The 26,336-nt window shown below is 37.4% G+C and overlaps 1 protein-coding gene and 1 non-coding gene across 34 annotated transcripts in view; both read right to left on the reverse strand.

Moving 5' to 3' along the window:
• Positions 1–1,376: 1,376 nt before the first annotated feature.
• On the reverse strand, positions 1,377–1,526 carry LOC145528062 (small nucleolar RNA SNORA57). The gene has a single exon (XR_014070134.1). It is a non-coding gene; the product is annotated as a small nucleolar RNA SNORA57 (small nucleolar RNA).
• Positions 1,527–6,286: 4,760 nt separating this feature from the next.
• CEP126 (centrosomal protein 126) overlaps positions 6,287–26,336 on the reverse strand; it is a 116,930-nt gene continuing 96,880 nt past the window's right edge. For 6 of the 33 annotated variants that reach the window (XM_081545953.1, XM_081545950.1, XM_081545973.1 and 3 more), the window contains 3 exons: positions 26,171–26,283; positions 22,903–22,978; positions 20,778–21,330 (listed from right to left, as the gene is read on the reverse strand). In XM_081545953.1, coding sequence (XP_081402079.1) covers positions 20,960–21,330; positions 22,903–22,978; positions 26,171–26,283 — 560 coding nt within the window. In that variant the 3' untranslated portion in view covers positions 20,778–20,959. Of the gene's footprint in view, positions 6,608–12,286; positions 12,352–20,777; positions 21,365–22,902; positions 22,979–26,135; positions 26,284–26,336 lie in introns of those variants that run through there. The other 27 variants (XM_081545957.1, XM_081545952.1, XM_081545977.1 and 24 more) reach the window with 14 other exon arrangements.

Consider the following 26,336-nt stretch of genomic DNA (forward strand, 5'->3'; position numbering starts at 1 on the left):
TATCTATCTATAATTTGTCCCCCCTTTATAAGTTTATAATTAAAACATCTATTAAAAAATTTCCAGACTCATCCTTAGTTCAAATATCCAAATATTTTTCCATGCTCTTGGAAGCAAGTATCCTCTCTGACACCAGTTCTAAAGATAAACCTGTCTAAATTTCTTATCTGTTATTAGAAGCTCTGTGTCTCACAGATGTGTCTAATTGGTTTTTGATTTTTTGATATTCTTTGCCTAAGAGAATATACTTTGTAGTGAGTTTTAGAAGTTTATTAACTGAGGAAAGTGATGCTTTCTTTGATTTCTTCTGAGTTTACCTTCTCAATTTGAAAGAGAATTCTTTTTTTTCCCCTAAAACTTAAAAGTCAGTGTTATAAGGCACTTTTCTTACATTATTTGAAATATATATTGTCACATTCTTACTTAGTCTTCACTTTCGTCTCATGCAAAACACTATTCACTTTCACTTTAATTTGCAAGGAATGTATATTCTTTGTCCTTAGTTTTCTCATTTAATGAAGCCACTCTGTTCTAAAATTCTAACCTCTTTTTTTGGAGGAGTTAGGGCCAATACTGGGCTTCCCTGGAGGCTCAGACAGTGAAGAATCTGCCTGGAATGCGGAGGACCAGGTTCAATACCTGGTTCAGGAAGATCCGCTGGAGAAGGAATGGCTACCCACTCCAGCCATTCCTCCAGGCAAGAATGGCTGTCAATTCTTGCCTGGAGAATTCCATGGGCAGAGGTACCTGGCAGGCTATAGTCCATGGGGTCACAAAGAGTTGGACATGATTGAGCGACTACCACGCATACACACAGGGCCAGTACTGCCGGGGGATTCTGGTCATACTGCAGTTTCATAAAAGGACCATGTCATAATGTATTAGTAAAGCACAAATCTTGTCCTGCTTTACCAGTTTACTAGTGAGGTTGTTCTGGTCTAGCCTGACTTTGGATTTTTAATTATTTTTAACTATCCCTTGTTTAGAGACATTCTTTGATGTACAAATGAAAGGGATTAAAGTTAGGGATTATTAACTGTGGAGTTGCTTTAGCATGTAGGAGGCTGTTGAATACATTTACAGCAACACATAAATATGAATCCTTGTCTTAAAAAAAAAAACACGTTTTCATTTAAGATGTTTGAAATGCTTTCCAAACATCATGGCATACCCCTCTTGCCTGATTACCCCATTGGAATATCATTTTGTTTTATTTGTTATCCTGTAGAACAGCCTTTATCGTTTGAAATGTGAAGTGGGAGAGGAGAGGCTACCACAGCTCATGCTCCCAGGGTGGCTCCACAGGCCTATTATCGAAGGAGAGTGAGTCAGTACCTCAGGGAGGAGCCTGCTGAACCCTCCTGCTCCTTGGAATCTGATGTCCGGGTGCTTGAGGTTAGTACTCACGGACTGGAAGCCACCAGTACCAAAGGCATGGCACACAGAAAGCCAGAGCCCTTTCTGGACCTCCGCACACGACCAGGACTGAGGGGAAATTCGTTTAATGCCAGCCTGACTCACAGAGGTGTACTGATGGCATAAAAAATTGTCCAAAATGTTTACTGGTAGAGGCAAGCAACTTTCTATTTTTTAAAATCTGAGCTCTAAATTTTCTATTGCCTTATTAAATTCTACTCTTATACACTCCAAATAAGAATGTACAAAATACTTTTTCTTTCAGTTGGTCATGACCTTGGGTGGGTTTAAGCTGTCTCTGAACTGTGGTAACAGAATAATAGTTCACAAAAATAATCACATTCTAATCTCCATAACCCACGACTATGTTATGTATGATGGTGTGCTAGTTTCCCATTGTGATGTAACAAAATATCACAAACTTAGTGGCTTAGAATAATGCAGACCTGTTACTGTATGGTTATAGAGAACAGATGACTGCAATGGCTTTCTGTGGGCTAGAACCAAGGTTTTGATAGGACTGTGTTACTTCTGTAAGCTCTAGAGCAGAATTTGTTCCCTTGCCTTTTTCCCTTTTAGAGACCACATGTATTCCTCACAGTGTGGCCCCTCCCCTCCTGCATCTTCGAAACCAGCAGTTTAGCACAATATTCATAGCTGACCCTCCTGCCTTCTCCTTTTACTTACATGGACCTTTATGATCACATTGAATCCACCCAGATCACCCAGGATAATATCCCTCAGCTCAAAATACGTAACTTAGTCATATCTGCAGAGTTCACTTTGCCATGAAAGGTACTATTGATATCTTCACAAGTTCTGAGGAGGAGGATGTGGACATCTTGCCTGCTAACCAATTGTATTTGTTTATTACTATAACATTTCCAATAATATCTCACTATTATCTTGTTCTGTACTCCCCATTGAACCCATTCCAGTCAGATTTTTGTCCTGATACTCTGCTGAACCATTTTTGTCAAAGCCACCAGCGACCTCCAGGAAGCTAAATCCAAGGGGAGTGTTTCAGTCCTAATCTAACCCAAATTTATTATCAACTCTGATATAGCTGCTTCCTCCCGCTTTCTTGAGGTGATTTCTTTCTTGGCTGCTCAGACCTCTTCTCTAGCTACATTCTTTCTCCAGATGATTTCATCCAGTTTCATGGCTGTAAATATCATCTGCATACTGGCAATTCCCAAATTATATGTTCATTCAGGACCGCCCACCCAAATTCCAGACTTGCGTATTTAACTGCCTCTTGAGTATCACCACTTAGATAGGTAATAGACATCTTAAAAACTGATTTTCAACCCAAACCTGCTTCTTCTCCTGTATTCTTCAACTCAGGAAATAGTTCCATGATTCACACAGGTACTCAGACTAAAAACATTGGAATCATCCTTGATTTCTCCCTCTCGCTATGCTTCACATTCATTCCATCACAATTCATAAAATAAGTATTTCTTTATCTGACCGCTTATTATCACATTATTAACCTCATGCAAGCCATAAACTTCTCTCACTTAGATTATTGCAAAAGCTGTTTAATTGTTCCCCTCCTTAAAATCTTGCCACCTCCATCTCCTAAATATATGCTCCAGACACCAGGTGATCCTTAAAGACTCACGTTCCTCCCTTACCCTAAACCCTGCAAAGGATACATTCACATAACTCTAGCCTGAAATCCCAAGTCCCTCCCATGGCCTACAAGCTCTGCCTGATCCTGCCTGTGGCCCCCTCCCTTACGTCATTTCTCAGTCATTTTGCCTTACTTGCTGCTCACTAGCCATGCTAGCAGTTATGTTCCTTAAACATGTTCAGCATGTTCCTGTGTAAGGTCCCCACTATGTAGAATTTTATTCTCCTATATACCACCAAGGTTAGCTCTCCTACCTCACTCACAGTTCATTTCAGTTTAGTCACTCAGTTGTGTCCAACTCTTTGCAACCCCATGAATCGCAGCACGCCAGGCCTCCCTGTCCACCACCAACTCCTGGAGCTTACTCAGACTCATGTCCATCGAGTCGATGATGCCATCCAGCCATCTCATCCTCTGTCGTACCCTTCTCCTCCTGCCCCCAATCCTTCCCAGAATTAGGGTCTTTTCCAATGAATCAGCTCTTCACATCAGGTGGCCAAAGTATTGGAGCTTCAGCCTCAACATCAGTCCCTCCAATGAACACCCAGGACTGATCTCCTTTAGGATGGACTGGTTGGATTTCCTTGCAGTCCAAGGGACTCTCAAGAGTCTTCTCCAACACCACAGTTCAAAAGCATCAATTCTTTGGCGCTCAGCTTTCTTTATAGTCCAACTCTCACATCCATACATGACCACTAGAAAAACCATAGCCTTGACTAGATGGACCTTTGTTGACAAAGTGATGTCTCTGCTTTTTAATATGCTGTCTAGGTTGGTCATAACCTTCCTTCCAAGGAGTAAGCATCGTTTAATTTCGTGGCTGCAATCACCATCAGCAGTGATTTTGGAGCCCAAAAAAATAAAGTCTGACACTGTTTCCACATCTATTTCCCATGAAGTGATGGGACCAGATGCCATGATCTTAGTTTTCTGAATGTTGAGTTTTAAGCCAAATTTCTCACTCTCCTCTTTCACTTTCATCAAGAAGCTTTTTAGGTTCTTCACTTTCTGCCATAAGGGTGGGGTCATCTCCATATCTGAGGTCATTGATATTTCTCCTGGTAATCTTGATTCCAGCTTGTGCTTTATCCAGCCCAGCACTTCTCATGATGTACTCTGCATAGAAATTAAATAAGCAGGGTGACAATATACAGCCTTGATGTACTCCTTTCCCAATTTGGAACCAGTCTGTTGTTCCATGTCCAGTCTAAGTGTTGCTTCTTGACCTGCATACAGATTTCTCAGAAGGCAGGTCAGGTGGTCTGGTATTCCCATCTCTTTTAAGAATTTTTCAGTTTGTGGTGATCCACACAGTCAAAGGTTTTGGCATAGTCAATAAAGCAGAAATAGATGTTTTTCTGGAACTCTCTTGCTTTTTCGATAATCCAACGGATGTTGGCAATTTGATCTCTGGTTCCTCTGCCTTTTCTAAATCCAGCTTGAACATCTGGAATTTCACGGTTCATGTACTGTTGAAGCCTAGCTTGGAGAATTTTGAGCATTACTTTGCTAGTGTGTGAGATGAGTGCAATTGTGAGGTAGTTTGAGCATTCTTTGGCATTGCCCTTCTTTGGGATTGGAATGAAAACCGACCTTTTCCAGTCCTGAGGCCACTGTACCTCACTCACATATGTACCCAAATGTCAGTTTCTCAGAGCCCTTCTCTGAGCACTTTACCTCTCTGTCTAAAATAATACTCCCATCATTCCCTGTCCTTTACCATGCTCTGATTTTCATTCAGTGTTATCTGATATTATAGTATGTTATAACTATCTAATATTATAGTCTTATGTTTTAAAATCTGTAATTCTCACTAAAATTTAAGTTCCATAGTTGCAGACAGTTAATTTTATTTTTTATTGTATCCCTAACACACAAAGGAGTACCTAGCACAGAGAAGGGGCTCAATAAATTGAACAATTGGATATTTTTTCCTTTGTTATTTTGATCTGCCGCTATGTACCTTATTTTAATTTCAAAGGGCACAAATTAAGGACAATTTCTACCTTCCAGAATTCTCTTGATGTAGAAGAAGAGACATTTATGCACACAAATAATTACAGTACAGGCTACAAAGTGTATAATTTATATGTAGTGGACACTTTTAGGTAGTGAAGATTAGAAAAAAATTGGAGGAAATTTAACTTAAACAGAATTTAAAAGAATGAATTTAAAGTTTATCAGCAGATGTAAGCAGAGTGAAAGGGAAGGCATTCCAAGATAGTATCAATGGTATAGGTACAGGCAGAAAGGCATGGAATAGCAGGTTGTATCTGGGGGTCTGTAAAGAGTTCAGTGCGCTGGAATAAGTGGTGTGGTGAGAGAGTTGGTAAAGATGATGTAGGTAAACAGGGAGGACTCAGGATATGAAGAGCCTTACATGCTATGCTCAGGTGTGTAAATTTTCTCTAGCAGCCAGAGAGGAAGCTCTAAAGACATTTAATTTGGGATTGATATGATTTTCACTCTGGTCACTTCACTCACACTTTAGAAATGCCACTCTAGCAGCCTTATTGGTGCCAGAGGTAAGAGATTCATCTTGAAAGAGTCCAGATGAGAGGTGATGAGAGCATGAAGTAGAAACAGTTGGTAAAAGGATGTACGCTGCTGATGTACTCAGTCATGGCCGACTCTGTGATCCTATGGACTGTGGCCTGCCAGGTTCCTCTGTCCATGGAATTTTCCAGGCAAGAATACTGGAGTGGGTGGCCATTTCCTTCTTCAAAAGGATGTATGAGACTATCATAATTTTATGAAAACAATTTTTTTTTTATGACCATACAACTTTTGGTTTTGTTTCTAAACTTAAAGTTTCTATACTTCTAATATAAATCTGGTTTCACTGATGGACACTCTCATTGGGAAAAGAACATACTGATCAGACAATTTAAGTAATTCAGTTGGGATTGCAGTTTACTTTTTATATTTACCATTTGCCTCATGAGCTTTGCTAGTAAAGTCAGTTCTTTAGAGACCAATCACCCCTTTATTAAGTGATAACTTTAATTTCTGAACATGCAGAATTGAGAATAAGACCCTTTAGTAACATCTCCAAAGTACAGAGATCCTTCACAGTCTTAAACAAATAGAATTACTATTTATGAGAGGTATTATTAATCATAAACTTTTTACACCATTCTACAAAAATTTAGAATTTATTAGGATTTTCAGCAAAAAAAGCTCCTGAACTATAGCGAACACATAATTTGAATAATAAAATATCTTACTTCATTTTTAAATACAATGAATTTATTTCCAGTAGCATTCTCATTAAAAACAGTGAAGTATTTTCATTTATTAAAAGTGTATTTATCAATAAAATACATAACAAAGTATTATTTATAGCATAAATGTAAATCAATCAATTTATTTCCATTGTTCATGTTATTTGATGGTTATAGTATTTTAATAATTAACAAACACATAAATATATATTTACAGGAGATTCTCAAAAATAATTATTCCATTTAATAGTTACTATTATACTCATCAGTATTTTCTCTGTGATCTGGATCCAACATCAGGAGATGAACTGGTCCTTGGCTGGCTGTTCTGTAACATAATTTCAGAATATATTCTTTTACTGTAGTATTCATAGACTTCAAGGTAAAATATGTAAGGTGTATGTATATGTAATATGTTATCTCCTTACAGATTACAGATTTTAATAAGACTAAACTCATAGTTCAGTTTCTCAAATGACATAAACATCAATCTCAACATGATGACTATCACTTTATATAAGGCATCATAGTAATATAATGGTTCATAATCTTTACTCTTTGCTATTGGTAAGATGTATTTACAGGTGTTTTAAAATCATAACTTCCTGTGTAAATGGTCAAAATTTAATAATTTTATTTTCTACAGGAATCACCTGGAGCCCATATAATACCCTAGGAGTAGTTTAACAATGTTAGGCTAAAGAAGTTCTTGGGAGGGTAATTGTTAAAAATTCATTAAACTTATTTTATTTAAAAAGTAGGTTAAATATTCCAAACTGAAAAGTCTGCTTCTAAGATTCCTATTTTTTATATTGAAAAATCATGGGAGGGCCTGGAGGATGCCCTGCAGTAACCCTTTTATCCGATATTGTTTGCATTTTATCCATATTATCTGTGTTACAATGCAAACTGCTTGAGGAAAGGAAAGTGTTTTCTGCTTTCTAGTCCCAGCCTGACACAGGGTAAGAACTCAGGCTGTATTTGTTCAGTGGATAAAAATAAGCAAATATAATATTTTTTACAAAAAGAAAAAATCAGACTGCTACGGTTGCCAAAAAGAACAACTTCAAAATTTTTGGTAAAACAAAGTCTGAGCTGGGTAAGCCTATCAGGGGGATGACAATGAAGTCAAGTGTTAAAGAACTGTAGGAGAGAGGCATTTAGGAGCAGTCCTGTGAGGTAGTGGGAGCAGCGTGGGCCCAGGATGCTGCAAGAAATTCCAGGGGGACCTGCTTCTTCCTCAAGAGTATGTAAATTACGACCTGTGGAGCAACTGGAGATGAGGGTGAAAAGCTCTTGAGTGTAGTTCTCTGGAGTTTTTAAAAATTACTTTTCATTATCTATTTATTTATTTTTGGTTGCACTGGGTCTTTGTTGCTGCACCGGCTTTTTCTAGCTGCGGCAAACAGTGGCGGCTCTTTGCTGCACTGGGCTGACTCCTCTTGTTGCAGAACACAGGCTCTAGGTGAAGGGGCTTCAGCAGTTGCGGCCCGTGGGCTCTGCAGTTGTGGCTCATGGGCCCTAGAGCGCGGGCTCAGTAGTTGTGGTGCACGGGCTTAGCTGCTCTGTGGCATGTGGAATCTTCCTGGGCCGGGGATCGAACCCTGTCCCCTGCACTGGCAGATGGATTCTTATTCAAGGTACCACCAGAGAAGTTTTATCTTTCAGGTGATGGGTAACTACTGAGGTTGGGTTTTAAGAAAGAGAGTGTTATGTTCATACCTGCGCTTTAAAAAGATTACTCTGATGGCGATGGTGTGAAAGACGCAGTATGAGAGAAAAAGGGAGGCTGTTGAAATGGTCTACATGAGACACGATGAATTCTTAAACTAAGATGATAGTATAAATGGAGAGGAGTCAGCAGATTTGAGATGCACTTTATTATTAGGAGGATTTATTGACTAGAGTTAAGGGAGAATGAGAAGCCTGGATAAGATACAAATTTCTCTCTGGGAAATTGGTGGATAATGGTGTCACTGATTGAAATAAGGATTATAAAAGGTAGAACAGATTTTGGGGGGAAGATGGGAAAGTGTAAACCCTGACTCATCACTGAAGAGTTCTGAGAGTTGAGAAAATCACTTAATGTCGCCAACTTGGAAGATTAAACAGAAGAATATGTATGAAACCATTTGGTACAGTGCTTTTCAGTGGTAGGAACCTAGTAAGTGTGAGTTTCCTTTCTTCTAATTATATGTCAAAAATGTGCAGTTGCCACAAAGACTATTATTGATTAAATGTTAACACTCAGAGACTTCCCAGGTGGCGCAGTGGTAAAGAATCCGCCTGTCAATGCAGGAGATACAGGTTCTATCCCTAGGTTAGGAAGACCCCCTGAAGGAGGAAATGGCAACCCACTCCAGTATTTTTGCCTGGAGAATTCCATGGACAGAGGAGCCTGGCGGGCTGCAGTCCATGGGTTTGGAGTTGGACACAACTGAGTGAGTACACAACAGCATTAACACTCAGGGACTTCCTGGGTGGCCCGGTGGCTGGGCGCCCACAGAGGCGTGGGTGTGATTGTGGTCAGGAAACCAAGACCTCAGCTGACAGGACAGCTGAGCCAGTGTGGTCTGGAGCCCACCCTCTGCAACCAGAGGAGCCTGTTCACCCACAACTGGAGAATGCCTGTGCAGCCAAAGCAAACAAACAGATAAACAACACTCAGCAGAGGCCTTTGGAAGAACTCTAGAAACAGTGGTACTTTTATGGAGCATAAAATCCTTAGAATATTAAAAAAAGTTTCAGGTTCACTGCATTTTATTGAATTCTGAAAAATGTGGATAATTTATATATTCACAGACCATGTAGAAAAAAGCCATATAATTTCAACCAATATTTTCAAGTATTGAGTATGTGTAAATTTCTATGAAATGGGCAGATAAATGAAAAAAGCCTCTAAGATCCAAAAAAGATTATTCACTCAGAGAGACAACTAACAAAGTGCATATGGAGTATATATGTGTAGAACCAGATATACTGCAGTAATAAGTTCAGAGGAGGCTGAGAGTATCGTAGATGGATTGGTCACAGGATGTTTCATGGGAGAAGCAGCATTAAACTGGAGCTTAGAGGGCGGTGTCTGAAGAGCAGAGCAAAAATGCAGTGCAGATAGGAACTGGGCAAGAGCATGAGTGAGCATGAGAAAACATGGAAGCAGGGCAGAACACTGCCAACTTGATTCACATCAAATACATTAAACATGTTTGGCTGGAATGGAAGATCAACACTGTACATTGTGGGATTAAAAATTGTTAGAATAATTCCTATTTTTTAGAAGAGAAGTTACACTTTGCATGTAAATTTCATGTAAATACTTTTTGGAATGTCACTTTTTTTGGAGATAATTTAAACTAGTAAGATGACCATGTGTGTTAGTTGCTCAGTCGTGTCTGACTTTTTGTGACCCCATCGACTGTAGCCCACCAGGCTCCTCTGTCCATGGGATTCTCCAGGCAAGAATATTGGAGTGGGTTGCCATGTCCTTTTCCAGGGGATCTTCCTGACCCAGGGATCAAACCCATGTCTCTCGCATCGCAGGCGGATTCTTTACCATCTGAGCCACCTGGGAAGCCGAGGTGGCAATAATAATAGTGCAACTTCACATATATTTAGCACATGCTATGTTACAGGCTCTGTTCCAAGTGCTTTACATGGGTGATTATCTCACATAATCCTAATCAGTACTCTACAGGGGTGGATACTATTAAAGTGATTATGAGTGTTCAATGAAGAAATACAGGAAAGAGTGAGTTGGATACTTTTCTTCTGAAAAATCTCAGAACAGCACTTGCTCTAAGCAATAGCAGTTGACTGTGCTATGAAAGAGGTGGCTCTCCTGCTCAAATTTATTCCTCTAACCCAAGTGTTAAAGTGCCTGAAATCCCACTATTAGAAATCCATTATTGTTCTTCTAGATAATGGTTTCAAATGATTTAAATGGTTTTACACCTTTCACAATGATTTTTTAAAATGATAAAGTGTCTTTTAAAACTCATAGTAAACACATTAAGAAGAAAAAATACATCAGTTTACTTCTATGCCTGAGATGAGAAACCCAGATCAACACTATCAAGCACTGGTATGGGGGAAACATCCCAAAGGGCAATAGAATGGGGTAAATATGCAAATAGCAACAACAATAAAACCATATATGTGGGGTGGGGGGTGGTGGATTAATATATAAACTTCACTCAGGTTGTGAATTTTCCAGAGATATACAACTTCTGGGAATGAAACATCAATTCTCCAATATTAAACCAATGACATTTGGGTTTTTAATACTGGGGTACCTGTTAGATATTATACAATTAGTGTTGCTAGGTGGAGAAATTCAGTTTCTGAATTAATGACATAATACTTGTACATTGTAAAGTTATTATATAGCATTATAATTTCAAAACAAAATTCTTGTTCATATGGATATGAAAACATTGGAGATGAATGAAAAACAAAAAACACTGATCGAAAGCTTATCTGCAATATCTCCAAAATAACAAATACTTTTGAACAGACATTTTTGCCATTTAAAGAGATAGAAATATTTTTTGGAAAAATCTCTATTGACTAGAAATAGGCTATACTATAGGTGTCCTGGAAAATACAATTTTAATGGTCTTTTGTATATACAGAATGTATAAGAATATGGTTATATATTGCCTTTTTAGAACTTTCATATTAAATAATTTTACATATATAAAATACAATGAAGATACAAGAACAAATTTTGAAATCTTTTAAAAGACCAAAGTACATCGAAAGCCCATGCACTTTATTCCAAAGGGAGGCACTAAGCTTGGACATCTAAAAGTGTGGATATCTGTTTTGGGGACTATAAATAACAAGCAGTTAAACAGAAGATGTGAAGGCAAGATACAGGTAGAAATAAGCCCAAGTGATTAAAAGAAAAACAAGCTACAAAAACATAAACTGAGAACTCTGCATTCATAATAACCTGAATAAAAATATAAAAAAACAACCTGAATCTAATCATGAGAAAACAATCAGACAAATCCAGATTACAGGGTATTCAATATAATCGGTCTGGACGCCTCACAAGTGTCAATGTAGATGAAAGATTGAAAAAGAGAAGAGACTTTTCTAGGTTAAAAGATATGACAACCAAATGCAACATTATAATCCTGGGTTAGATCCTGGATCAGAGAAATAAAATAGCCACAGAGAGGTTTTTTTAGACAACTGAAGAACTTTGAATGTGGAATGTGTATCAAATAATATGTGATATTAAATTTCTTGGGTGTGATGATGGTATTGTGGTTATGTAGGTGAGTTTCTGTATGCTGGGGTATTAGAGGGGAAGTATCACCATGTCTACACTTCCAAGCAGTTCATTAAAATATATGTTTGTGTGTGTGTAACTATGCATCCTCCTTCCCATCTACCCTGTCCTATCCAAGCCCACGTATTCTACTCTGCTCTTTCATCTGCCCATCCATCCATCCATCCATCCATCCATCCATCCATCAGATAAACCAAGGACAGCAAAATGTCAACAGCTGGTGAATCTAAATGAAGAGTAAAATAACATAAAATAAAAACAGCAGACAGAAGGGCAAACAAAAATAAAATGTTCAAATCTCCAGGCAGAATATGGCAAATGAAACGGTATTGATGGAGGAGGGGAATGGAGTAATTTTGATGTCACAACTCTGTGAATTTATACCATTTTCCCTGAGAAAGGAAGGTTGCTGACCTATGTTACTGATGTTAAAATAAGGAAGAGTAATGTGTTTGGAGAGAAAGTTAATGGTTACCATCTGTCAACTGATGAAATGCTCTCAATGTAAAAATCTTTATATTATGATTTTTTTAAATGAGAGGATATTTGCTTGATTCTAATAAAACATCTTATAATTAAAAAGTTGATTGGGGAGAAAAGCTTCCTAAAAGTCAATCTCAAGAAAAATTATTATCAATAAAGGATTCTTACATATAAAAACATGGTTTCCTAAAACAAGAAAACAAAAAATACTCTTAAAATACTTACCAGAAGTGGTATTATTTGTAAAGTACTTTTGATGGATGGATTTTTGCAAATGGTTTCTTGTATATCTGAAATAATTATACCATGATATATAAATAATTTAGTTATATATACTGAAGGACTGGCTAAAGAGTCAAATATTAAATTCTCATGTGTCAAAATATTAAAAACTAAATAAAAAACTTTTTTCCTTATTGTCCTCAGAAACAGTCAAGAGTTAATTTGATTAAAAACAATTATTATACACAAAATTTATGTTCCTAAAAAGACATTCGTAGTACTTTGACTGTTCCATACCAATCCTTATTCAAATGCTAGGTTATTTTTTCTTTAAAATTTTTCTATCTTCTTTTTTTTTTTTTTTTAATTTTTCCATCTTCTTTTTAAACAAAAAAAAATTTCATTCGTGGAGGATCTCAAGAAAAAGGAGGAGATGTTTGGCTACTGAGGTGCAAAAAGTTTAGCAATTTGGTCAGCTCTTGCTTTTTTAAGACCAGGAGCTGACTGTGGCTCGGATCATGAACTCCTTATTGCCAAATTCAGACTGAAATTGAAGAAAGTGGAGAAAACCACTAGGCCATTCAGGTATGACCTAAATCAAATCCCTTATGACTATACAGTGGAAGTGAGAAATAAGATTTAAGGGACTATATCTGATAGAGTGCCTGATGAACTTTGGACGGAGGTTCGTGACATTCAAGACCATCCCCATGGAAAAGAAATGCAAAAAGGCAAAATGGCTGTCTGAGGAGGCCTTACAAATAGCTGTGAAAAGAAGGGAAGCGAAAAGCAAAGGAGAAAAGGAAAGATATTCCCATTTGAATTCAGAGTTCCAAAGAAGAGCAAGGAGAGATAAGAAAGCCTTCCTCAGTGATCAGTGCAAAGAAATAGGGAAAACAATAGAATGGGAAAGGCTAGAGAACTCTTCAAGGAAATTAGAGATACCAAGGGAACATTTCATGCAAAGATGGGCTCAATAAAGGACAGAAATGGTAGGGACCTAACAGAAGCAGAAGATATTAGGAAGAGGTGACAAGAATACACAGAAGAACTGTACAAAAAAGATCTTTACGACCCAGATAATCACGATGGTGTGATCACTCACGTAGAGCCAGACATTCTGGAATATGAAGTCAAGTGGGCCTTAGGAAGCATCACTACTAACAAAGCTAGTGGAGGTGATGGAATTCCAATTGAGCTATTTCAAATCCTGAAAGATGATGCTGTGAAAGTGCTGCACTCAATATGCCAGCAAGTTTGGAAAACTCAGCAGTGGCCACAGGACTGGAAAAGGTCAGTTTTCATTCCAATCCCAAAGAAAAGCAATGCCAAAGAGTGCTCAAACTACTGCACAATTGCACTCATCTCACACGCTAGTAAAGTAATGCTCAAAATTCTCCAAGCCAGGCTTCAGCAATACGTGAACCGTGAACCTCCAGATGTTCAAGCTGGTTTTAGAAAAGGCAGAGGAACCAGAGATCAAATTGCCAACATCCACTGGATCATCGAAAAAGCAAGAGAGGTCCAGAAAAACATCTATTTCTGCTTTATTGACTATGCCAAAGCCTTTGACTGTGTGGATCACAAGAAACTGTGGAAAATTCTGAAAGAGATGGGAATACCAGACCACCTGACCTGCCTCTTGAGAAACCTGTATGCAGGTCAGGAAGCAACAGTTAGACCTGGACATGGAACAACAGACTGGTTCCAAATAAGAAAAGGAGTACATCAAGGCTGCATATTGTCACCCTGCTTATTTAACTTATATGCAGAGTACATCATGAGAAACGCTGGGCTGGAGGAAGCACAAGCTGGAATCAAGATTGCCGGGAGAAATATCAATAACCTCAGATATGCAGATGACACCACCCTTATGGCAAAAAGTGAAGAACCTTAAGAGCCTCTCAATGAAAGTGAAAGAGGAGAGTGAAAAAGTTGGCTTAAAGCTCAACATTCAGAAAACTAAGTCCATGGCATCTGGTCCCATCACGTCATGGCACATAGATGGGGAAACAGTGGAAACAGTGGCTGATTTTATTTTTCTGGGCTCCAAAATCACTGCAGATGCTGATTGCAGCCATGAAATTAAAAGACGCTTACTCCTTGGAAGAAAAGCTATGACCAACCTAGATAGCATATTAAAAAGCAGAGACATTACTTTGTCAACAAAGGTCCATCTAGTCAAGGCTATGGTTTTTCTAGTGGTCATGAATGGATGTGAGAGTTGGACTATAAAGAAAGCTGAGCACTGAAGAATTGGTGCTTTTGAACTATGGTGTTGGAGAAGACTCTTGAGAGTCCCTTGGACTGCAAGGAGATCCAACCAGTCCATCCTAAAGGAGATCAGTCCTACGTGTTCATTGGTAGGACTGATGTTGAAGCTGAAACTCCAATACTTTGGCCACCTGATGCGAAGAGCTGACTCATTTGAAAAGACCCTGATGCTGGGAAATATTGAAGGCAGGAGGAGAAGGGGTAAACAGAGGATGAGATGGCTGGATGGCATCACCGAGTCAATGGACATGGGTTTAGGTGGACTCCAGGAGTTGGTGGTAATGGACAGGGAGACCTAGCGTGCTGTGGTTCATGGGGTCGCAAAGAGTCAGACACAACTGAGCAACTGAATTGAAATGAACTGCCTTTTCAAAGTTTTTGCTTTTGTCCATATAATAGCAAGGATCTGCACAAAAGAAAAAAATTAAGACAGAATCTTTCATATGAAGCATTTAAGATGTGTTGAAGTATCTAAAGGAAAAAAAGAACCCTCCAAAAAAACTGACTTGATGCTTTTATTCTTTATCTGCTTAATTTTTGGAGAAGGAAATGGCAACCCACTCCAGTATTCTTGCCTGGAAAACCCCATGGACAGAGGAGCCTGGTGAGCTATGGTCCATGGGGTGGCAAAGAGTTGGACACTACTGAGCACAGCACAGCCACATAATTTTACATCTTAAATCTATAGCTTTAGTTATGTATTGCTTTTGTAGATTTAGCACCATCTGTTATTAATGTATTAAGTATTTAATTTTGAAATTAACACAAAGAGTATGTAAAAAATACGTGCATATTTTAATTAGTAATAATAAAGCTAATGTCTTGTGTAACTACCTAGACTAAGACATTTGAACATGATCATCACTTTGCAGAAATCCTGGAATTCCCTACCTCAGCTGCCCTGTGGATTGCACTCTCTTCCCTTTCTCACACAGGTAATGCACTAAACTGGCTTTGCTTCTTTAATACATGTGTGCATATCCCCCAAATAATTGTCTAGTTTTGCATGTTTCTGAGCTTTACATAAATGGTATTGTCCTATCTTTATTTTTCTGTGATTTGCCTTATTTTGCTCAAAATTGTATATTATTTGGATTCATCCATGATGACGTGTGTAGCTCTAGTTTTCCATGTTTGTAGCTGTTCATTTTCCTTGTTGAATAGTAATTCAGAACCTGGATATACCACATATATATGTGCATATGTATATATATATATGTTCTAAGATTTTTGGCTTTTGTTGTTATGATGATCTCTATCCCCTGGAGAAGGGAATAGCAACTCACTCCAGTATTGTTGCCTAGAGAATCCCATGGACAGAGGAACTTAATGGGCTACACTCCATGGGGTTGAAAAGAGTTGCACATGACTAAGCAACTAACACACACACACTACACATACTTATACATGTTTCCTGATACACATGTGCAGTTTTCTCTAGATATGCACCTAGAAGCAGAATTGCTAGGTTGTAGGGTATGTTCATGTTCAATTTATTACATGGGTAGCAAAACATTTCCTAAAAGATTGCCTCAGTTTACATTTCCATCAGCATTATCAGAGAGCTCTAATTGCTGCATGTCTTTGCCAACACTTAGCATTGCCACGCTTTTAAACTCACGTCTTTTTGATGAGTGTATAACTGTATCTCATTGTTTTATTTTTCAATACTGATAATGTTGAATAATCTATTAGTTTTTATTGTCATTTGCATTTTCTTTGTTATGAAGTTCCTGTTTGTCTTCCCACACCTATTTTTCTACTAAATTGACTTTTCTTATTGATTTATACAAGTTCTTTATATATTTGAATGATGTATTAAATTTTCTTTTGTTTTGTGGCCTGCTTTTTCATTCTTTTAATGTTCTGATACGAAGAAAAGTTTGTAACTTTAATACAGTCAAATTTATTATTTTTTTCCTCTATGGATTATGATCCTTGTGCTCTACTTAAGAAATCCTTCCTTGAAATCCTGAGATTACAAATATTTTCTATACTACCTCCTAAAAGCTTTATATATATTTTTCATATTTAATCTTTAATCACCTTGTAACTTATTTTTACGTATATTATGTAGTAGGAGCTGAATTTAATTTCTTTCTATTTGGTGCCCAATTGTTGCAATATGAAGTGACAAACAGCTTGTCTCAAAATGACCCCAGAAGTTCTTCATAGCTATTTGGGACCCAAGAACAGGTTCTCATCCTATGTGGAAGGGGTTTACCTAAATCCAATCAGTAGCTCATTCCAGTGAAAACGGCTGCAGTTTCTCACACTGGGACCCCAATCAGATGTTTGTTAGGTGGGTTTATATTATCCGTGGCTCCTAGATCCTCTGTTCTGGTATTTTCCTTCAAACGTTTTTTTTTCTCTTGGTGTTTCAGTTTGGAAATTTTCTCTCACCTATCTTCAAATTCATAAATTCTTTCCTCAGCTTTGTTGAATCTACTGACAAGTACACAGAATACATGGCTCATTTCTGTTACAGTGTTCCTATTTCCCACATTTCTATTTGACCCTTTTGTATGGTTTCCATCTCTCTGCTGCAATTCTTTATCTGTTCAGGCTTGTAATCTCCCATGTGGCCCACCTTTTCCACTGTAACCTTCACCATATTAGTCATAGTTATTTAACATGATCTATCCAGCAGTTTCAACATCTGGGCCATCTGTGTCTCACTCTGTTAATTGCTTTGTCCCTTGACTGTGAGTTTTTTTCCCTCGCTTTTGTTTGTCTCTTGTAAGTTTTGACTGAATGCTGAACTTCTTGTTTGAGGTAAATGTGTTTGTGCGAGAAAATGGGCATGTCTTTTCTGTTAGACAGTTGGTGTGTATGTATGTATGTATGTGTGTCGTTAATGAACTCAGTTTGAGTTTTATTGTTGCTATGGTTACATTCAATTCATCAATGGTTTCAAAATGGTTATTTTGTGGTTTTGCAGGTGCCATAGAGGTTTTCCCCTCAAATTTCCCCTTCTACTTTCAGTTTTTGCCTCCCCGTGTGTCTGCACAATACCACAAGACTCTACACTCTTGCTTTTCTCCAGCTGATTTCCATTGCTTGTTTTTTGGTACTGGCTGGCCTTGCAGTGGGAGAGTAGTGGAGTTTTTCTGTTGTCCTGCTCCAGGCTTAGTCTTAGGCATGTCCTCTATGCCTCCTCAGTCATTCTGCTCCTCCTTTCCAGGGCAGTCCGCTTTGTCTTATATCTTTGGGAGGTTTTGTGCAGGACAATTTTGTGCCCCTTCTCCAATAGCAGGATGCCTCTAATAATCTGGGTCTATGCCTCCTTTTTGCCTCTTCTCCAAGAGTAGAAGCCTACTTCTCTTACCTTCCCCCTACACCCAGTATGTCTTCACTGTGCCCTGGGGGCAGTCAGCAAAGTTTGCTGCCTCTATCCCAACACCTGTGTGTGTGCTCAGTTGCTCAGGCATGTCCAAATCTTTGTGCCCCAATGGACTGTAGCCCACCAGGCTCCTCTGCCCATGGAATTTTTCAGGCAAGAATACTGGAGTGGGTGCCATTTCCCACTCCAGGGGATCTTCCTGGCCCTTCCTGGCCCAGGCATCAAATGCACATCTCTTTTATCTCCTGCTTTGGCAGGTGGATTCTTCACCTCTAGTGCCACCTGGGAAGCCCTGACCTTCATTCTGCAGGAAAGAAGGTTCTGCATGGAGCTTGATACCTTTCCTACAGTGATGGCTGCTCCCCTTCTCCAAGACTGCACCACTGAGAAAGGATTTCTCTAGTCTCCTGTTCTGCTCTTTTTCTTATGAACACACAGTATAAGTTTATAAAGAAGAATCTGTGAGCTGTGTGAACTCTTCTTGTGTCTGTGACTGCGAGGGGTTTTATATTTCAGTAATAGTCCACATTTATCTGTTAGCAATTTAAACATAATTCCTAACATCAGCTTGTATGGAATCTGGCATTTCACCATATTCTGCCACAGGTGAGCCAATGGTCATGTTGTCTCTCCTTGGAAGTTCCTGTCTTTCCTTGGATGTCAGGCTACTTGGTTGTGCTGGGACCTCAGCTCTCTAATGGGTTCAAGAAAACCTACGCTTTTGTTGTTTATCTGTTTTTTTCTCATTCTTAGTGTGTGATTGATGTATTCCAGTTTTCTAAGTGGAATATATACATGCACACAGTAAATACATATATATTTTTATATATATTACATATGAAAAAAATACATATTCAGTAGTTCTCAACCATAGGTAATTTTCTTTTTGCCATTCAGAGGACATCTGGCTATGTCTGAAGACACTTATCATGATGGGGACATACTATGATTTTCGAAGCCAGAGATACTGCTAAGCATGGTACAAAGCACAGGACAGCCCCCCACAACAAATGATTCTCGACCAAAAATGTCTGTAGTGACAAGGTTGAGAGACTTTGATAAATACATACATACAGAAAATATTTTTATTATTGTTCATGTCTAAATAGTTTGTAATTTATATTATGGTTAATTTTCCAGAACACTGGTTTGTTTAGAAATGTTTTTCTTAATGGTTATTTTTTGTTACTCATATTTAGTTCAACTGCATTGTGGTCAGAGGATGTGCATTACTCCAATCCTTTGAAATGTGTCAATGTGTTTTATAGTATAATATTGATTCATTTTAATAAATGTTCTATGTGTGCCTACAAAGAATGTGTCCCTTTGATCAAGAATGTTAATCATGTTTGATTCTTATATATCAATTTTTTTGGTCTATTTGTCCTATCAATTACTGATTGTAATTAATTATAATTAATGTTAAAATATCCCCTAATAACGGCTAAAAAATTTATACATTTTGAGGCTATGTTTTTAAATGTTTATACAGTGAAAATATTTTACAGATTTTTCCTGTATTAAAACTTTGATCATCATGAAGTCATCTTTTTTTATTTCTAGTAATGCTTTCTGCTTTATAGTTGATTTCACCTGATAATAATTCATCTAAACTAGTTTCCTCTGTGAAATTAGTTATTAACACAGACATACTTTATTCATCAACATCTAAAGTTAATTTCTGTCTCCCATGGACAGAGGAGCCTGGCGGGCTGCAGTCCATAGGATTGCTAAGAGTAGGACATGACTGAAGTGACTTAGCAAGCATGCATAAAGTTAATCTCTATCTTTACTCAATCCCATAACCATACAAGAATTCTAGTACACTTTAACACCATTTATGTTCTCCAATTTATGTATTATTTTTGATAGGTATTTAAATTCTGTTTTCTCTTTGAATCACATGCTATGCTATGCTATGCTAAGTCACTTCAGTCGTGTCCGACTCTGTGCGACCCCATAGACGGCAGCTCACCAGGCTCTGCCGTCCCTAGGATTCTCCAGGCAAGAATACTGGAGTGGGTTGCCATTTCTTTCTCCAGTGCATGAAAGGGAAAAGTGAAAGTGAAGTCGCTCAGTCGTGTCCGACTCTTAGCGGCCCCATGGACTGTAGCCTATCAGGCTCCTCTGTCCATGGGATTTTCCAGGCAAGAGTACACAATGTTTGTTCAAATTTACCCTCAGACTATCCATCTGAGATCACTTTTGGTTTGCTAAAGTACATTCTTTAGAATTTCCTTTAGTAAGAGACTGTTGTTGACAAAAACCTCTTAAAGAGTTACAGAGACATAGAGACATACAGAGGGGTGAAAAAAGCTTGCATGTCTTCGCCTCTCATCTGTTTAATTCTGAGACTTGTTAGGCAAGCTTTTTTTTTTTTTTAACCTCTCTCTTTGTCTCTCTAGGAGTGTGAGACTGCATAGGATGTAGCTCCTCCGTAGGCCCAACTTTAGGGGGGGGAGGGTCTTCTGCGAGACTACTCATCTGAAGTAGGCTGTGGATTTTGTCTTCTGTTCCCATTTTTCTGTGAGGCCATGAAAAGCAAAGCTCAATTTCACTCTGTGGGTTAAATGTTCTCAAGAGAAAAGCTAGCAGCGGCATTCTCCTTATCACTCTAGGCTCTTATTTATATTTAGTTCCTGGTCCTAAGAATTTCTGTATTCTTACCATCTTATTACTATATTTAAGATTTTAAAATACATAATCCTGAATTTATGGTTGTTTTTGATGGATGGTAAGTAAAGAGGAAGAGATGATTGGATGAGATCACTGACTCAATGGACTTGAGTTTGAGCAAACTCAGGAAGACAGTGAAGGATGGGGAGGCCTGGCATGCTGCATTTCATGGGCTGACAAAGTTGGACACGACTTAGTGACTGAACGACAACAATCCTGAATTTATGGTTGTTTTTGATGGATAGTAAGTACAGATAACTAGCTTGCCACATTGCTGAAATGGAAGTATATTCACACATTCCCAAAAGACAATTAAGCCTGCCAGTGAAACTGGTATCATTGTAAATGATATCAATACAGTATACTTGAAATAATATATACATTCAGATAAATTTTAAATTGTTATATACTTGGTTCAAATAGGTGATAATCTGGACATGTTTTGCATTTTTATTTTCAATTTTTAAATTTAATTTTAAATAAAAATTGTCTAAGAATAAAATACAAAATTTCCTGTATACAGAAAGTGTTCTTCCATACTTACAGTATAATCTTTCATTGAGATGATTAAGGGACTGTAGTATCTTTTGTTCTTCAGCTGATAGTGCACAGATGTTGAATTGCTGCATTTTATTTAAAGCCAGATTTGTCTGCTGTAGCTGCTTGCTATTCATGACAGTTAGAATCTCATCCTCAGGCACCGAAGCTTTCACTAGATTTTCAGCCATCAAAAATTCAGAAGTACTGCCTGAAACTACAGAAACTTTATATTAACTATTCTTTGATCCCTTTTTGTCTTTGGGATCAGTCCTTATACATACTTAACTGACACGTCTCTATGTATTAATTTCACAAACAGAAACCCAGTAAATCTTTTGTTACTTTGCATTTTATTTATCAAGGTCTTCTATATCTAGCATTTTCCCATCCCTAATTAAAAAACAGATGCTTAAAATGGTGGCAGTGAGGTAATAAAAGTTCGTAGAGTGTTAGTTGAACTAAGGAAAAAATACATTATGTATATGTAGATTATTTCTGTGTTGTTTTTATTATTCATTGGTAGAACAAAGAGATGAAGTAGATTGTCTTATAATAGCAATTATGATGATAAGAGAAAAGGAACTTATGGAAATTTTAGAAAATTAGATGATCAGCTGGACAGAACTGAAAGCTTAGAAACTGACCAAATAAAAGACCACATGACTAAAGAAGGATCAAATACTTGAAAGAAGATGAGTCAAATAAGTTAGCTTGTTGCTTATGAAAAATCACTTTGGAGTTTCACTTTACATCATCTATTTAAACAAATTTCAAAGGAATTAAAGAGTTAAGTTTAATGAATCAAATCATTAAAGTAATCTAGAGGGAAAAGAAATATTTCTAACTTTCTTCATCAGGGAAGTTTCTTTGGTAATGCACAGATCACTAAGACAAATTTATTTAAGGTTGGTCTTCCCTAATAGATTTTAAATTCTGAAGGCCAAGACTTTTACATGTTTAGTTAATTATTATGTATCCAAAATATTTAGTTGCAGGCAGGAAATTAGCTCTCAATAATTATTTATTGAATGAAAAAATGTAAAGTAAGACTTCTATATGTGAAAATAAAACATAAGTGGAATAAAATGCACATAATAAAGTAGTACTAACATTTCTAACTAGCAGAAGGATCAGAATCCTTGGTATTTAAAGAGTTTGCAAAAATGAGTGAGAAAATACTAAAACTCCAGCATTTATAGGGAAAAAAAATATAAAGAAATAATTCACCAAAATAAATACACATACAGAAACAATTAAGCTTGTTATTAGTAAAAGGTACTCAGATAGAAACTAATAACACACCATTTCTCTGTCTGTCATATAAGCAAATAATGGATGTGATATTTGCCTCAAGTTTGCATATAACCCAGAAGAACTTTGAATGATAATACTTTTCAGGAAAATGCTACAGAATATATAAAAAAAGCCACAACAAAACTTATTTCCTTTGACCTAGTACTCATTTAATACACAGAGTTTCATTCAATAAATATTAGTTGGGTGCCAATTAAGCCAGGTACTCTAATTTTAATTCTGGGTATATAAATATGGAAATCATTGAATAGTCAGGAAAAAATCTGATGTAGAAGGATGTTCAATATATTATTATTTAGAATAAATAAAAACTGGCAACAGTCTAAATGTGCAGGGTGAGGAGAATTCAGGTCCTAATTGGTGGTATAACAATCATGTGATATGTAAGAATTTTGGAAAGTATGTATAAGAACAACAAAAAAGAAATCATTGGGAACAAAGCTAAGAGGAAAATGTTTAAACTAAAACATACCTTCTTCAATATTAGAAGTACCCCTTGTAGTTTGTTTTGGCTCACCTGAACTTAGCTGGATACTTTGTCCAAAATTCTATAAAAATAGAATATTAAATCAGAATATAATTCCATATCTAAAATTAATGATGTATATTGGCTTAAAAACTTTTATTTGCTGTTTTTATTTTCAATTATCACTATTCATATAATACATATTTCCTTTTTTTGGGGAGTAGAAATTAAGAGTTACTGGAATAAGCCCTTTCTATGGTAACTAAATGGCTTCCCTGATAGCTCAGTAGGTAAAGAATCTGCCTGCAGTACAGGACATCCCTGTTTGATTCCTGGGTCAGGAAGATTCCCTGGAGAAGGGATACGCTACCCACTCCAGTATTCTTGGGCTTCCCTTGAGACTTAGCTGGTAAAGAATCCGCCTGCAATGCAGGAGTCCTAAGTTCGATCCCTGGGTTGGGAAGATGCCCTGGAGAAGGGAAAGGCTACCCACTCGAGTATTCTAGCCTGGAGAATTCCATGGACTGTATAGTCCATGGGGTCCCAAAGGGTCAGACATGACTGAGTAACTTCCACTTTCATGGTAACTAAAGATTAGAAAAATGTTTTATGTCAATTTTGGTACATTTTCAGATTGCAATATCATCTTGGACATTTGGAAGAGGGAAGTAAGTTGGGTGTTAATCAAAAGTATTAACTAAAGGAAAGGTAAAAATTACCCTAAGGCTGGTTTATCATTGTAAGGGTAGGTGACAATTACTAGCCAAATGTCTCTGATTGTGGCTTCATGCCAAGGATAAGCAAGCGTCTTAGATGACAAAACTTAAAAAAGCAGCAGCTGCCTCAATGCTGCGCAGAACTGGGAAATAAGAAATATCAGAGCACTGGTGACTAGCATTTCCATTCAACACTCTTGAGTGATACCAACTCTCCTTCCCTGGATTCTTTACTCTCATTCTGTTCCACTTTAAGAAATGACTCTTAGATAAAGTTGCCTGGCTATTACTATACCTAGCCTTTGTTCAGTCTAATTGGAAGAGTAACTGAGGCAGGTTTCTGCAAAAACCCTGCTTCAATAGCTCTCATAGCCTTGCCTGATCTCCATTATAGACTTGAGACAACCTGGACTGAGACCATGGCACAAAGTGGCAGTTGTGCCTGTTTTTATCTTTCATTGACCTCTTTTAGATTCTCTCCACACAGAAGCAGTGGCTGGGAAAAATCCAGTGTGATAAGATACATTTCCTAATAACAAGGTGACAGAGCCAATGCTACAGTAACTGAATCCTTGTTCACCCTCTTGAGTGAAAACAAAACCAAGCTCAACCCCAAACCAAAAATCAAAACAAAACAATAGGGATGAAAAAAATTAAACTTCAAAACTTTGTTTTGAGTCAGGAAACACTGACCTATTTTAAAGCTAACAGACTTTTATAGATGTGTAAGTGGAGTGAAAGATGTGTATGTGAAAGTGGAAGTGGAGCTTCTGGGAAGAATAGAAATGGACTCTAAGGACAGCAAGGTAGAATGCAAAGGGGCAACACACAGAACAGAAAAAGACACAGGAAGAGAGAGATGAATTTAGAGGGACAAGAGTAACGGCGTTTAAAATTCAGTTTGTTCACTTTTGTTATAGTAACTATACATTACTTATAAATTTAATATGTATTGATAAAAATAAAGAAAAAATAAAGATAAAAAATTTGTTCACTTTAGAGATGTTGAAATGTTTGATATGGACAATGTGGAAGTTAAAAAGGAAGGACTTATTAGGTATTATTCTATTTGTAATCAGGAAGTTATATTTATAATTAAGTACTATGTTTGTTATTAAACAGTAAAAATGTACTGGTAATGTGACAGCATTATTTACATAAATTAAAAAAACTAAATGGTTTGTTTTGCTAAGTCATGGTTAATTGTTCTCCATATTAATAACTAGCCATATAAAAATCAATAGTTCCTACAATATTCAAACAATAGGACCCTTCTACCTTTAACTTGAAATATAAATTTTTCATAAAACATTCTATTTTCAATTCTATTAAAAATCAGAGGGGGTATTTAATGCTAGTCACTCATCCATCTAGGTTTTAAAAAATCCTTTAAATACAATCCTTGGATCAAATTAGACTGCTAGAAAATGTTATATTGAGGTCATGTTTACTTAGCTCTCACAGAATCGTCTCCACTAACTTTTAAATCCACATTACTATGCTTCTGACCTTTACTGAAGGCCTCTGTTTCAAACAGCACAGGAATCTCCTTATTTATTTGTTGCTGACTGTTAATAGGGACATATCTATTATGAACTTCAATGTCCTGTACAGGAGATCCTCAGTGGTATAAACAAAGTCATCATCAATATCCCCTGAGCACAATGCAACACTCTATTTTCCTTCTTGGCATGTCTTCCAGGAAGTTCAGGTTCAAATAGGACATTTAAACACACTGGAACTATATTAGTCTTTATGATAAGCACATTGCTTTATTTTCCATGGCTCTGGTTTACTTTTCTTTTTTTCCCTTTTTTAATGTATAGCTAAATATTAATATTGTTGTGAATAAATTCAGTTTTTCCCCAGAGCTGACTCTGCTGCTGCTACTAAGCTGCTTCAGTCGTGTCCAACTCTGTGCAACCCCATAGATGGCAGCCCACCATGCTCCTCCGTCCCTGGGATTCTCCAGGCAAGAACACTGGAGTGGGTTGCCGTTTCCTTCTCCAATGCATGCATGCATGCTAAGTCGCTTCACTTGTGTCTGACTCTGTGTGACCCCATAGATGGCAGCCCACCAGGCTCCTCTGTCCCTGGGATTCACCAGGCAAGAATACTAGAGTGGGTTGCCATTTCCTTCTCCAACGCATGCATGCATGCTAAGTCGCTTCAGTTGTGTCTGACTCTGTGCGATCCCATGGACAGCAGCCCACCAGGGTCCTCAGTCCACGGGATTCTCCAGGCAAGAATACTGGAGTGGGTTGCCATTTCCTTCTCTGAGAGCTGACTAAAAAGAATAACAAATAAAATAATGTGATTTCTTAAGTTTGCTTTAAAATATTCTTTAGTAGCTGATCATTTAGGCAAACTAGAATATAGCATTTATGTACAGTACAATGAGCTACTAGCATAGAGTGTTCCAGTCCTTCACAATGGCTTTGGCTATATCATTTATGTTGTGGAACAGTTTACAGGCAGAACACAGATCTTTAAGAACATTCTGTTTTCCAAGCAATTTTTCACTACTGAATAGAGATGTCTACTAACACTGTACTTACATTCATCTGCTCACTGTACTTCTGTCCTACAGATCCAGGGTTTTGTCTTTTTTTCTCTAAAAGACTTTTGTGCTTATTTTCAACAATTTGTTTTCTTCTTGTAACACGAGAATCTTAAATAAATACCATGACAAAGTCAAAATTTACACCAGTAGACAGTATATAT

Source organism: Giraffa tippelskirchi, chromosome 11, assembly GCF_054371585.1.
Source record: "Giraffa tippelskirchi isolate mGirTip1 chromosome 11, T2T-mGirTip1v1.2.pri, whole genome shotgun sequence".
NCBI lineage: Eukaryota > Metazoa > Chordata > Mammalia > Artiodactyla > Giraffidae > Giraffa > Giraffa tippelskirchi.